Source organism: Lissotriton vulgaris, chromosome 12, assembly GCF_964263255.1.
Source record: "Lissotriton vulgaris chromosome 12, aLisVul1.2, whole genome shotgun sequence".
In the NCBI taxonomy this organism is placed as follows: domain Eukaryota; kingdom Metazoa; phylum Chordata; class Amphibia; order Caudata; family Salamandridae; genus Lissotriton; species Lissotriton vulgaris.
The window spans coordinates 277,499,316-277,514,987 of record NC_141700.1 but is presented as its reverse complement, the minus strand read 5'-3'; the positions used below and the strand labels follow the sequence as shown (position 1 = coordinate 277,514,987).

General features: G+C 46.0%; 1 protein-coding gene across 1 annotated transcript in view; it reads left to right on the top strand.

The window, feature by feature from the left end:
- LOC147673956 (uncharacterized) overlaps positions 1-12,431 on the top strand; it is a 181,090-nt gene extending 168,659 nt beyond the window's left edge. Inside the window, exon 5 of the mRNA XM_086945038.1 lies at positions 9,014-12,431. Coding sequence (XP_086801164.1) covers positions 9,014-12,018 — 3,005 coding nt within the window. The 3' untranslated portion in view covers positions 12,019-12,431. The remainder of the gene's footprint in view (positions 1-9,013) is intronic.
- Positions 12,432-15,672: the final 3,241 nt, after the last annotated feature.

Sequence of the window (15,672 nt, the reverse complement as noted above, 5' to 3'; positions counted from 1 at the left end):
GCAAGCCGGGCTGAAGACGGCTGGAATGCCAGAAACCGGTCCTCGGAATCTTGTTTCCGGTCCAGGGAAGACATGCCTTGGCAGTTCCGGCTGGACTGTTCCCATGAGGCACAGGGTGAGACTGATTTGCATATAGCCATGTCTGAACTGGGGTGGCAGAGTGGGCTAAAGAACGGTGATGGATCAAACCCAGATCTTTTGACTGGGTGTGAGTGTTTGATTGATTCAGATGCTCCGTCCATCACCACCCCTTTTGTACCGCTTTTGGCCGCCATAAGTGTGGCAGGGCATGCTCAGACTGCTCAGACGTGAGTCCCTTGCTCACTTTGCCACCTGATTCAAGCAAGCCGGGCTGAAGACGGCTTGAATGCCAGAAACCGGTCCTCGGAATCTTGTTTCTGGTCCAGGGAAGACATGGCGTGGCAGTTCGGGCTGGACTGTTCCCACGAAGCACAGGGTGAGACTGATTTGCATATAGCCATGTCTGAACTGGGGTGGCAGAGTGGGCTAAAGAACGGTGATGGATCAAACCCAGATCTTTTGACTGGGTGTGAGTGTTTGATTGATTCAGATGCTCCGTCCAACACCACCCCCTTTTGTACCGCTTTTGGCCGCCATAAGTGTGGCACGGTATGCTCAAACGTGAGTCCCTTGCTCACTTTGCCACTGGATTCAAGCAAGCCGGGCTGAAGACGGATGGAATGCCAGAAACCGGTCCTCGGAATCTTGTTTCCGGTCCAGGGAAGACATGGCTTGGCAGTTCGGGCTGGACTGCTCCCATGAGGCTCAGGGTTAGACTGATTTGCATATAGCCATGTCTGAACTGGGGTGGCAGAGTGGGCTAAAGAACGGTGATGGATCAAACCCAGATCTTTTGACTGGGTGTGAGTGTTTGATTGATTCAGATGCTCCGTCCATCACCACCCCTTTTGTACCGCTTTTGGCCGCCATAAGTGTGGCAGGGTATGCTCAGACGTGAGTCCCTTGCTCACTTTGCCACCTGATTCAAGCAAGCCGGGCTGAAGACGGCTTGAATGCCAGAAACCGGTCCTCGGAATCTTGTTTCTGGTCCAGGGAAGACATGGCGTGGCAGTTCGGGCTGGACTGTTCCCACGAAGCACAGGGTGAGACTGATTTGCATATAGCCATGTCTGAACTGGGGTGGCAGAGTGGGCTAAAGAACGGTGATGGATCAAACCCAGATCTTTTGACTGGGTGTGAGTGTTTGATTGATTCAGATGCTCCGTCCAACACCACCCCCTTTTGTACCGCTTTTGGCCGCCATAAGTGTGGCACGGTATGCTCAAACGTGAGTCCCTTGCTCACTTTGCCACTGGATTCAAGCAAGCCGGGCTGAAGACGGATGGAATGCCAGAAACCGGTCCTCGGAATCTTGTTTCCGGTCCAGGGAAGACATGGCTTGGCAGTTCGGGCTGGACTGCTCCCATGAGGCTCAGGGTTAGACTGATTTGCATATAGCCATGTCTGAACTGGGGTGGCAGAGTGGGCTAAAGAACAGTGATGGATCAAACCCAGATCTTTTGACTGGATGTGAGTGTTTGATTGATTCAGATGCTCCGTCCATCACCACCCCCTTTTGTACCGCTTTTGGCCACCATAAGTGTGGCAGGGTGTGCTCAGACATGAATCCCTTGCTCACTTTGCCACTGGATGCAAGCAAGCCGGGCTGAAGACGGTTGGAATGCCAGAAACCGGTCCTCTGAATCTTGTTTCTGGTCCAGGGAAGACATGGCTTGGCAGTTCGGGCTGGACTGTTCCCATGAGGCACAGGGTCAGACCTATTTGCATATAGCCATGTCTGAACTGGGGTGGCAGAGTGGGTTAAAGAATGGTTGATGTATCAAACCCAGATCTTTTGACTGGGTGTGAGTGTTTGATTGATTCAGATGCTCCGTCCATCACCACCCCCTTTTGTACCGCTTTTGGCCGCCATAAGTGTGGCAGGGTATGCTCAGACGTGAGTCCCTTGCTCACTTTGCCACTGGATTCAAGCAAGCCGGGTTGAAGACGGCTGGAATGCCAGAAACCGGTCCTCGGAATCTTGTTTCCGGTCCAGGGAAGACTAGGCTTGGCAGTTCGGGCTGGACTGTTCCCATGAGGCACATGGTCAGACTGATTTGCATATAGCCATGTCTGAACTGGGGTGGCAGAGTGGGCTAAAGAACGGTGATGGATCAAACCCAGATCTTTTGACTGGGTGTGAGTGTTTGATTGATTCAGATGCTCCGTCCATCACCACCACCTTTTGTACCGCTTTTGGCCACCATAAGTGTGGCAGGGTATGCTCAGACATCAGTCCCTTGCCCACTTTGCCACTGGATTCAAGCAAGCCGGGCTGAAGACGGCTGGAATGCCAGAAACCGGTCCTCGGAATCTTGTTTCCGGTCCAGGAAGACATGCCTTGGCAGTTCCGGCTGGACTGTTCCCATGAGGCACAGGGTGAGACGGATTTGCATATAGCCATGTCTGAACTGGGGTGGCAGAGTGGGCTAAAGAACGGTGATGGATCAAACCCAGATCTTTTGACTGGGTGTGAGTGTTTGATTGATTCAGATGCTCCGTCCATCACCACCCCTTTTGTACCGCTTTTGGCCGCCATAAGTGTGGCAGGGTATGCTCAGACGTGAGTCCCTTGCTCACTTTGCCACCTGATTCAAGCAAGCCGGGCTGAAGACGGCTTGAATGCCAGAAACCGGTCCTCGGAATCTTGTTTCTGGTCCAGGGAAGACATGGCTTGGCAGTTCGGGCTGGACTGTTCCCATGAGGCACAGGGTCAGACCTATTTGCATATAGCCATGTCTGAACTGGGGTGGCAGAGTGGGTTAAAGAATGGTTGATGTATCAAACCCAGATCTTTTGACTGGGTGTGAGTGTTTGATTGATTCAGATGCTCCGTCCATCACCACCCCCTTTTGTACCGCTTTTGGCCGCCATAAGTGTGGCAGGGTATGCTCAGACGTGAGTCCCTTGCTCACTTTGCCACTGGATTCAAGCAAGCCGGGCTGAAGACGGCTGGAATGCCAGAAACCGGTCCTCGGAATCTTGTTTCCGGTCCAGGGAAGACTAGGCTTGGCAGTTCGGGCTGGACTGTTCCCATGAGGCACATGGTCAGACTGATTTGCATATAGCCATGTCTGAACTGGGGTGGCAGAGTGGGCTAAAGAACGGTGATGGATCAAACCCAGATCTTTTGACTGGGTGTGAGTGTTTGATTGATTCAGATGCTCCGTCCATCACCACCCCCTTTTGTACCGCTTTTGGATCCATAAGTGTGGCAGGGTATGCTCAGACGTCAGTCCCTTGCCCACTTTGCCACTGGATTCAAGCAAGCCGGGCTGAAGACGGCTGGAATGCCAGAAACCGGTCCTCGGAATCTTGTTTCCGGTCCAGGAAGACATGCCTTGGCAGTTCCGGCTGGACTTTTCCCATGAGGCACAGGGTGAGACTGATTTGCATATAGCCATGTCTGAACTGGGGTGGCAGAGTGGGCTAAAGAACGGTGATGGATCAAACCCAGATCTTTTGACTGGGTGTGAGTGTTTGATTGATTCAGATGCTCCGTCCATCACCACCCCCTTTTGTACTGCTTATGGCCGCCATAAGTGTGGCAGGGTATGCTCAGACGTGAGTCCCTTGCTCACTTTGCCACTAGATTCAAGCAAGCCAGGCTGAAGACAGCTGGAATGCCAGAAACCGGTCCTCTGAATCTTGTTTCCGGTCCAGGGAAGACATTGCTTGGCAGTTCGGGCTGGACTGTTCCCATGAGGCACAGGGTCAGACTGATTTGCATATAGCCATGTCTGAACTGGGGTGGCAGAGTGGGCTAAAGAACGGTGATGGATCAAACCCAAATCTTTTGACGGGGTGTGAGTGTTTGATTGATTCAGATGCTCCGTCCATCACCACCCCCTTTTGTACCGCTTTTGGCCGCCATAAGTGTGGCAGGGTATGCTCAGACGAGAGTCCCTTGCTCACTTTGCCACTGGATTCAAGTAAGCCGGGCTGAAGACGGCTGGATTGCCAGAAACCGGTCCTCGGAATCTTGTTTCCGGTCCAGGGAAGACATGGCTTGGCAGTTCGGGCTGGACTGTTCCCATGAGGCACAGGGTCAGACTGATTTCCATATAGCCATGTCTGAACTTGGGTGGCAGAGTGGGCTAAAGAACGGTGATGGATCAAACCCAGATCTTTTGACTGGGTGTGAGTGTTTGATTGATTCAGATGCTCCGTCCATCACCACCCCCTTTTGTACCGTGGTAGGGGACCTGGTTAGGCCAAAGTCTACCTGAGTTCCGCAAGTAAACCCAGCCAATTTTTGGGGGGGCACTCCCACCACCTGGGGGATTACTACTAGTAGTAACAGGAGGTGTTGGAGTATTACCTGGAGGAATATTCTCCTTATTGCAGACCTTAGGGCAACCGCTGTCAGTCTTCCAATGGCCAGGCTTTTTAGAAGCATGGCAATAAGGCGTTTTCACTGTAGAGGAAGTGTCTTGGGACCCACCCCCATCCTTGGAGTTTTGGGGCCCTGGGGAAGTCTTGTCTTTAGATTTATCCCCACCTTTTTCTTGAGGCTTGGTAGACTCGTTCTTCTGGTCATTACCCTGATTTCTAGGCCTAATACTGGTTCTGACCCATTTGTCTGCCCTCTTACCCAATTCTTGTGGAGAGGTCAGATCTGAGTCCACCAGGTGCTGGTGTAAAAGCTGGTTTTGACAATTACTAAGGATCTGCTCCCTCTTAATCAAATTATACAATCCTGTATAGTCATGTACTTTTCTGCTAAGCAACCAACCTTCCAGAGCCTTAGTAGAACAATCTACAAAATCAGTCCAGTCCTGAGTCTGTGTCTTCTGGGTATCTCTGAACATTAATCTGTACTGTTCAGTGGTTAAGCCAAACCCATCAATTAGAGCACTCTTCAGGACAGTGTAGTTTTTAGCATCCTCATGTCTAACAGTGAGGAGCTTGTCTCTTCCTTTTTCTGAAAAGGAAACCCACAAGATTGCTGCCCACTGACTCTGGGGAACCTGCTGTACCCTGCAGGCCCTCTCCAAAGCAGTCATCCATTTGTGGATGTCATCCCCATCTTTGTAGGGGGGCACAATCTTACTCTGGTTTCTATGATCATAGGACCTGTCTTTATCCTTAGGGATACTGCTGCCATCAGTGGACTCTAATCCACTTAATTTTTGCTCCCTTGCTAAAGCAAGTTTAGCTTGGGCCAGGGCTGCCTCTTCCTTCTCAATTTGAAGTTGGACAGCTCTCATCCTAGCCTCATGTTCTTTTCTCTGGGGGGAAGTCATTCCCCTTTGAGATCCCCTGGAGGCATTAGACTGGTTAGATTCCCTGGAAGGAGATCTAACCCTTCTAGTGCCAGGGTTGAGTCTACTATTGGGCCTGGGAAGGTGGACACCTTCTCCATTCCGATGTAGCCTTAGATTGGCCTGGCTGAGTCCTCTGACTTCAACCTGGTCATCCCCCTGATTATCTGAATCTTCTCCATCCTTATCCTCATCTTCTGGGGTGATGGTTTCATTCTCTGGGGGGGTTTCCTTCTCCTGTCTTACCTGAAGGACCTGTCTCAGGATCCTTCTCAAGATCAGCTTTCTCTAGGATAGCTATGAGGATAGGGATTGTGGGGTTATGACCCCTTTTCAGCCCTCTTGAGATGCACAAGGCTCCATCGATGACGCAACTAAGGTACTTTGCAGTGGGCAAGACTGGTCCCTGTATCCGACAGTCAGTCTGAACTTTTCAATTTGACCCGGTTAGAGCGACCAGATAACCCCTGTTGGTGCTTTATGTTTTTAAGCACTACCTTTCAGTTTATTCTTTAAACATTCATAACTGCAGTTATTGTAATTTTGTCGTTTTACTCTTATTTTGTTAATTAAATTAAGCTTTATTTTTCTAATCAGGTTTGTTGTCTTTTGGTGTGGTGTTTTCACTGTTTTACTGTTTGAAGTGTTGCACAAATACTTAAACCTAACTGCTCTGTGCCAAGCTACAAGAGGGTGAGCATAGGTCAATTTAGGGTGTGTATCTGACTTACCCTGACTTGGATTGTGATTGTGATTATGGTTTATACCTCTGCCCAGCAGAAACCCAATTTCTGACAGGAAACATATCCATTTCTAACAGGAAACATATACTCCAGCATATTACTTTATGAACTCACATATGGTGTTCTCTAACGTAATGGTGAAGATCTCTTTTTATGGTTGCTTTTTCTCATAAGTGCAGAATTCTTTGCCTCCAGCGGTGTACCAACAACAGATACTCCACTACCATATACTCACCTGGGCCCATAAATACACAATTGAGTAAACCGCTGGAGTCAAAGTTTCTTGTGTGTGATCAAAATATCAAGATTAGTTATTCAGCATTCCTAACTAACCTCCCTCTGATCAAAAAGTTCTTTCCTCTGGTCGATGGACCATTAGTTGAACTAATTGATGGTGATAATGAACATATTTTTAAACTTCTCTATACCTTGAAGTAAATAACCACAGACTCTGGTACGTTTTAAGCATTGATCTAAGTTAATTAAATGTGAACCACTTCAAGAAAACAGTACAGTCACCCTCACTCGTGGGAGAGAAAATTCAATTAATCAATCATCAAACACATACTTTGAACTTTTGTAATGTATTATGCTCAGAAAGGACAGGACAGAGAGAAAAATACATCTGCAAATGCACAAAATTATATTCACCAAGAATGGCGTGAAGACCAGCACCCTGGCCAAAGGGCTGGTTAGGGTCAACCAGGATAGTTCAGGAAACAAAGACTTCAGGACAGGATAGATGACCTCTCTAACACTGATGGTCGCCTCGCACCCCTCTCTGACACTCTTTTCCTCCTCGAGATACTTCCGCAATCTTCTTATCTAACCTAATTAAATTAGGATAGAGGGCTCTGCATTCGGCTTCTTCATCAGCATCTCACAGCTTCTCTCCCAGCATTGGCACCTCCCGCAGCAACAGCATCCCAAGTTGTGCAGCATTCAACAAATCTTCATCTCTTGAGCGCTCACTTCTCTAACTAACGAACTAAAGCTACCTCAATTATACCTTTCGTTTCTCATGTACCACCCACTAAAGTTTCAACATCGTAAAAATACGAAATCTAATTAGTCAGGCAAGGGGGGGGTGATCATCATACCATGCTTACATATCACTTTTTCAGTTAGCCCATTGTTAACAGTCCCATCCCCTTAATTTTTATTCATGCTTTATTTTCCCACCCGCATTCACATTTCATCTGCAACAATTGTTTTAAATTGGACATGTATACTCATTCATTTAGACTTTTCATGGTCGGTTCCCAGGCTCAGGCACACTACGACCATATTCTCTTCCTGACCCTCATGTCATTCTTCTGGGTTGACTTTCAGTTGCCATGCGCCATTATCATGTGACCCAGCTCACTTCAGCCATACACAAGAGGCCCAAATGCGCACTAGTGATGAAGTCAGAAAGGCAGATGTTATTTAAAAAAATAAATGGTTTCACTGTATACCACCGTCTCTACTCGAACGACCTTTACTTATTAATACTTTCCCCACATTAGCATTAGTTAAATAGCTCGATTTTGCTTCAGCTAAGCAGGTGCCATGCACGTGAGTCTTCAAGATTCCATTTTAGTGCCTTCTGCTCATGCGCAAGAATTTCCCTCCAAACCTTAGTACATCATATTACGTAGATGCAGTTGAGGCATGTGCAGTAAAGATTTCCCTGTTAAAGCTGTTTTAGTCATTAGTTCGAGTTGTTAACGTTAGCAAACACATATGCAAGCTGCACTAATTCATGTGTTTATGTGGTGCGCGTTAGTTTCACACAATACATAATATGTTAGTGAGTTAAACGAGCGGATTGCTTCAGAGCAAGTCTCTTTTCTACGAGTCCTTGCTCCATCAGTGTTCCCTAAGGTAATGGTGGAGATCTCCCTTTATGGTTGCTTTTTCTCATAAGTGCAGAATTCTTTGCCTCATGGAAACCTTCTCCACGGCCCTTTGGGTGAAGGGAGGCAGACCATCTCCTTCCCTGTAGTCATCAAAACAATTACAAGGCTGGTATCATACTCTGTGAAGTTCCCCTGCTTTTATAATATAGTGATCTGCATCCAGGATAATTCTGGTTCCTGGTGTCCACAGGGGCACTTAGTATAAGGGAGATGGGGAGAGTCCAGGGTAGGGCTGAATGTATGTGCTTGCGGGTTTGTTGATAATCAGCTCTGTATGATTGCCGTCAGGTAGATACTTTATTGTTCTTTCAAATCTGAGTTTTCAGTAGATGAGGCAGAGCTTGATGTTGCCTTTGTTGAAATCTCCCCTCTATAGTTTTGCATCAGAAATCCAGTCACTTTGGTCATAATTTCTATTGTTAGAGACTTCACCTACTGGTGTAAGGATGTTGAGACTCATACATTTACTTTTGGGCTGAGAGCTCTGCGCAGAATTGGTGAATGCCATCTGGGCATAGATTTCCCAGGTCTAAGAGTGAATCGTCCCAGTGTAGACAAGGGTTGCTTAAAGGTTTCGTTTTCTTCAGTGGGATCAGTGCATGTGGGAAGGCGGCAGTTTATGGCAACTCCCTGACTGTCTTTAAAGTGCAGTTGGTGGAGAGTCAATTTTCTGTGCTGTGTAATGCATCCTTTGGAGACTTCCATCAGATACTCAACATGTCTTCTCGCATCATGTTTTCCATGCCCTGTCTGGCATTGGATCTATCCAAGGTAGATGTTAATCATTACACTTCATGCAATGAGAACCTTTATGCTTTCGGCATACTTCATGTTCCTTGGTTACAATTGTATAGGAGACTTAAGTGCTCACTCTCCTGGCCTTTACAGTACAGCATCTCACCAAAGGCACAAAACTGATTTACTCCAACAACTAGATTCATTACATTTGAACTTCAATTAGGTATGTTGTGTTAATTTGCACTATATTATTTCATTAACTCCTTGACTTGTTTTTGTTTTCTAGAATTTCAAAATTGTGCGAGAAGGAAACCTCGACCAACCAGAAGAAGATCATCGGTCAAAATTTGTGATGCACTGAGAGATGGCAGCCTTGAGTATTCCACAAAAAATTCCCGGCCTCCTCTTCAAACTTTGTCATCTTCTCAAACAGAGAAACCACCATGCAACCCAACTGCTCCATCTCCAGATGATGCAGTCACTGTTAACTGTGTTCCAGGGCCTCTTAAGCCTCCAGATCCCATTTGCACATCATTGACGTCACCACTGTTGTCTAAAAGAGAAGCTCAAAGTTATGACGGTAGAGCAGGAATGACGCTTTGCAGTGCATCTGCAAATAACATGATTAATAAACACGTGGCAAATAATCCTTCAGTTCCATCCTCTTCAAAAGAAGTTGGGCAAATCAGTGGTGCTGAGAGCCACTCGCTGCCCCAAGCAAACACAAATAACCTTGGTAATGTGTTTCTATCAATTTCACAGGCTGCAACCACAGTTGTACTATCAGCACCGCCGTTGCAACAACCTGCAAACACCCTCATCCTGTTGCCCAGTGGTACAAATAGTTCTTTACTTATGTTAACACTTCCATCCCCTCAAACTAATCTGCCTGGAAGCGCCACATCACAGAATAATATTGGTACCAATCAACCAACGGTATCATTATTAACAACATCATCACCTGTGCTGGCACCGTCCTTAACATTACAGAATGCTGACTCAGCAGGAGTAAGCACAGCATTTCAACTTGTGAACTCTTCTGCTATTAATAACCAGGGTGGTAACGTTCAAGGAATGGCATCTTCCCTCTTGTCGTCAGGATCTGGAGATAAAAATACCCTGCTCGTGTCTCAGAATTTTTCACAGATGAAGACTTCCAGGACAAGTGATCAGACACATCCTTCGCTAACAGTATCCTACTCTTCACCAAGAAGCAAGGATAACCTTCTCGCGAAGTCCCCACTCATGTATTTATCACAGTTAGTGTCATCGTTGTCAGAAAAGAACATGATCATGCCTGTCTTATCCAGAAAGAATAGCCGTGCCAAGAGGAAAGATCAGCCTCGAAATATTCCATTTCCACTATTCAAGTCATCAGTATCCAGACAGGAACACGTGCTTCCAGATAATACTCCAACTGTGAGCTCGAATCATGCAGAGCAGAATTCCCACCTAAATAATTCCAAAGAAACCTCACAGCTGCCATTGTCATTATGTGAAGATGAGCAAACGCTTCCCATGAACAAAACATCCCAACAAAAAAACTGTCCGACAAGCAACAATCTTCTGACTCCTCTGGAAGTGGACTCATCAGAGTCTCTACAGCATCTTACGCCATTATCTAAGGAGGAGCAGAATCAACCCTCTAATGATACTCCTGAACTGCACAACCATTGCACTCCCAACTTAATGCAGCCGTCTCCTCCACCATCACCCATACATGATCAAATGCGTACCAGCATCATAATAGCCCCGCTACCAAGCCATGTACAATCAAATAACCATACAAGTGAACCACACACCACTCCATCGCCTTGGTTACCTGCTTCAGTATCAATTAGGGAGCAACCTCTACCGCTTAATACGCCACCTTGGCTGCTCTGTGATCCACAGAAAACTATGCAGCTCCTCAACCATCCGCTAACTCCGCCTCCTGATGTTTCTGCCACACAGATAGTAACTGACATAAAGCTCAGTACAAAGCTCAGCCCTCAAATTCTCTTGTCATCATTTTCATCCGAAAACAAAGACAAACCTCCCTGTAGTGCTGCATCTGGGCTATTCAACTCTCTAGAGAACAGTGATCTCACCAGTGCGAACCAAAGTCCTGCACCGTCCCCTTCTGTATTACTTTTGACTAAGAGTAGCCTGCCCAGTAATGCCACAACTCCTATTCAGAAACTGAACGTTGTCTCCCTAGACAACCAACTGGGAGGGAAAGTCGTGTCCCAGTTGCCTGCAGTGTCAGTAGTGTTGCAGAAAATGCCCACTAATGTCCTAGCTCCATTCCTAAACAAAAAAAAGAAAACCAGCAACAAAAACGAAGCAATACTCCCAGCTTCAATTTCTTTACCTGCGTCACCTTTGGCAGAGGAGAATAATAGAAAGTCTTCCTCATCTAGAAATAGAAAAAGGACTCGGAATGGCTATAGTTTATGTACGGATCAGAAGAAAGTGAATTACACCTTTGAAGAGGATAGCGATGAGGATGACGCATGTAGTAAAGGTTCTGGGAGTTCTTATGGATTGCGTTCTGGGTCGAGTGGAATGGAAAGTGATGCGTCTGCATCAGACAAAGAAGTCGTTTCTGAAGCTGAGGAAGAAGAAATGTCTCCAATCACTGATGAAGAACGTGGCAAGACCTCATCCCGCCAATCCAAGGTGGGAAGGAAAGCAGCCACTAAAAACTCTAGCAGACGTGCAATAAAAACGTACCAGTGTAAACACTGTCCCTATACAAGCAATTACTACAGCAACGTGAAGAAACATACGCATAAGCATACAGGAGAACGGCCATATTTGTGTCCAGTTTGTGGCAAGGACTTCATGGATCCCTCCGCCCGGAGGCTGCACCTGAAAAAGCACTCGAGCGTGCGCGAGTACAAGTGCACCAAGTGTGAGAAGGAGTTTTATACCAGTCCCAGCTTGAAGTTTCACCTGCGAACACATGATGGCTTGAGGCCCTACTCTTGCACGGAGTGTGAGAAATCATATACCACAAGGGGCGCATTGCAGGAGCACATGTTCAAGCACTCACCTAAAGGTACAGAAAAAACCTTTGCGTGCACGGAATGCAACAAGAGTTTTTTCCTATCAAGGATGTTGAAGACGCACCTAAGAAGGCACGCGTCATATAACGCCTCATATAAGTGTGATAAGTGCGAGGCAGTGTTCATCCGCAAGGACATGCTTGCATTCCACACGTTGAGCCACAACGTTACACAGACCTGCGGGAAATGCCTGAAGGAATTTCAGGGAGATCATTTTTGCAGTATTTACAAAGATGACTAGTAAGATAGAGGGTGTATTGTATTCACGATTGCACATTCTGCGGCGTTGTACTAAGTTGCATAGGTCTTTTACTATTTGATGTATCTTGAATGAAGGAAATGGTATTGGAGGCAGTTTAACGCCAAGCAATTTTCTGTGAAACGGATTTCTCTGGCACAAGTAACAGGCGCTTATTATCAGGCACCATCTTGTTCGACTCACAGCAAGGCAGCGGTTTAAATCTGCTGTTAAAATGGGTTTCCATTCAATTCACCTCCTGTTTTCCGTGTTGCAGTTCTGTTCTCTGCTAAACACCCGGATGGCTGAGCAGAGCAAAGAAAGAAAATCTACTTTACTCAGTCAGTCAAGAGGTCTTTATTCGATTTGCATCATAAAAGACAAAATACATAAAAAACAGTTTGTACAATTTTACATATAAGCTAATAAATACGTTACATTTTAAAACCATGTTAAAAAAAGTATTACATTTAGATAATGATGTACAAAGGACCCCTGACTACATAAGAGCAATACTAAGTTGCAACTACTTTACTCACTTGCTCTGTTTGGTGTGAACTTGTAGGGGAGGCTGAAGGTGATCAAAGACTTCGAGTTATAGAGAGGAACAGCTTCAGCCATGACACAATAGGATCTAAGTGTAGGTGTTGGAGCTTGTGGGATGCTGACCCTCAAAGACCACCCAATAACAGTGGAAGAGAGGGCTTTACTTCTTCACAGGGGAGCACTTTCAACTTTACAAGCGTGGGTACTGATCATTAAGAGGATGCTATTCCCATCAGATGCCCTTCGTCTCATTGCACATTTGCTGCTGCATCAAAGGGTCTCCCCCGGCCAGCTCTTGAAAATTTAAAATTTTTGGCAGTAATAATGATGGCATTCACTGAAGAGCAATTTTAGGGAATATTTTACGATAAAAATAAGACCAGCTGGATTCTGTTCATTTTCTATTTTTACAACTTGAGTTTGTTAATCGCCCTTTAAAAATTAGTATTAAAAGTGCTGCTGTGCTCAGGGATTGATTGTGCTTTGTGGATTTGCACTATCTGTTTCCTATTTCCACCCAGAAAGTGCATCCGAAGAGCATGGTGTTCGAAGTGTTCAATCAACAATACCACAAGAGTTCTGTCCCATTGGTCGCAGTGCAGCCTCTTGGTTTTTTTTTTTACAAAAGTTACAGCTCTTGTTACAGCTTTTCTGTTTGATTTTGTGGTTACATCAGTTGTTACAGCTTTTCTGTTTAGTTTTGTGACCATGTTGCTGGTTTTGAAAACTTGAGTTGCACTCCAGATTTCAACATTAAATTAAAAAAAGAGTGATTTGGGTGAAATCACTTAATTTAGCTATGCCTGAAAATATGTAAACCTGCTAGGATGATTTAGATATGCACTGAACGCTACACCCTCTTTTCAGAGGACGAGGCATCGCTTCACACTTAAAACATTTTATTTGTTTCTTTTGATTATATTTATTTTAGCACGACCTGTACCGTGATAGAAGCTAGACTTTGTACTTAAGGAACGAAATTACATGACAAAAAACAAGAATATGAAATGCCCCTGCAGATTTTTACATAAGGAATGAACTCATTGTATGATTGTGGCCTGATTTTTAAAATGAGAAGCACAATATTACATGAGTATGGTGGATCATCCAGTGTTGGGGCAGAGCCTCATTCCATACAAGCTGGTCCATAAGGCTGCAAATCTAGTGGTCAAGGAGAGTTATTGGGCTATTACAGTGCCTGGTTACCGGCCCAAATGTGAGAGTTAAGAGTTAGTCTCTGATAAAGGGAAAGATAATTCCCTACAGACACTTCTATCTGCAGATTCCCCCAATTGTGACTATTGCCAAAGGGGTCAGACTGGATCTGGAAAACTAAAAAGCATTACTCATGCGGCTCTGTGTCTGCGTCATTCTGTTCCACAAGTGACAATGGAACTGCATATAGATGACACCCGCGCACTTCAGTTCCTTTCTTTCCGCACATTCAGATGCTGATTCAGAGCTATACCCCCTTTAATCTACAATGAGATATTCCGACTTGAATCTCTGTCCTGGAAGAAGCATAACAAATCCAAGCCGGAATTGGCTTCTCCTCGCCACTCTGTCTTCAGAGAAGGCACTAAGGCATCAACACGTTATCTGGTCTCACGTCAGAACTTCTGAGAAGCCATTTCAGAGTCTGGTCCAGAAGCAACCCGAATTTCCAGGTCCATCAGTGACATCTCAACAAATTGAGGCCTTTGGGGAGGCCATACTGGGTGTCTTTGCCATGCTACAGGTTACTTTTGGGGGAATTTTGAGCCCCAAGGATCTGAAGGAGACTCCAGTGGAACTTCCACCAGGGCCTTTGCACTTGGTGGTGTCTGTGTCCCTCTTACCTGCTTCGGGTTTCACGCTGCTTTTGTGCCAGCTTCGGTCCCTGCATCAGTCCCTTTGACGTGAAAGAGGAGGTGCACCCTCTAGTGGTATCTGAATCCATGTCAAACGTGTCTCGACCGAGACCTCGCTACAAGCCCACCAGACGTTTGGAAACTCTTCCAATTCTGACCCGCTACCCATACTGTGCTAGCATATACACATACTGCATCAAATTTTCAAATTATAACCAGCAGTATGATGATGGAGACCAATTTGTTCCGCAATTGGATGCAAACAATTGCTATGAAAAATGACAGGATACCAGTGGTTTGGACACTTCCCGAGACACAAACTATCCTCTCCCCTGGTCCTACAACAGAGGAGAGTGCATCTTTTGCAGTTGACAAGCTGTAGTGGTCATTGACTAGTAGCTCCCCGCAGTGGAGGCTAAGACCTTTGTTCTCACAGAGGTCCTTCAGCCTGGCCAAACCCCTACTGACCCTCTCCTGCATTTTAATGAGGTTCTTATGGATACACTCTGGGGTATGTAGGCAAAATCATGTTCTGGCCTCACAGTCAACAGGTAGGTCCCGTGACGCTATAGACTAGCTCCAGGAGACCGAATATTTGGAGAGCTTGGTGGTTCAGGCATCCACTTGTAGGGTTAGCCGTAGGGTTAGCCGTAGCACCTTCTCCACTACCGGTAAATCACATTATTTATTTATTTTATTTTTGTGTTTTATAGAGCGCAAACTTGACCCGTTATGGTATCAGAGTGCGTTACAGAGTCGCAAAGTTGTACAAAAGGCATGAAATAGTAAGTGTACCATCAATAGCGAGGGAGTGGGGTGCAGGGTACAAAAGGGATGGAGGGATAACATAGACATTTTACAATCCATTTACTCAAGACAAGGTCCCAGGTTACATGGTGAGTAGGTCATCAGAAGGAGGCAAGAGTAGGCCAAGTTTAAGGAAAAAATTTATTTATAAGGAAGGATTTGGCCTCCTTTTTGAAGCGTGCAAAGAGAGGGGATTCTTCTGATGGCGGGTGGGAGAGAGTTCCATATTCTTGGAGCGGCCCCAGTGAAAGCGCGATTGTACGGTTTTTTTCCGAAAGCGTGCCGGCTGGAGTAGGATGTCTCTGGCGGACCGTGAATTTCTGCTTCCTCCAGATACCACAAGTTTCTGTGCGAGATATGCAGGGGAGTTTGAGTGTAAAGCCTTAAGTGTGATGCATGCCAGCTTAAGCTGTATTATGGCCTCGAGAGGAAGCCAGTTCAGCGCTTTCAGGTG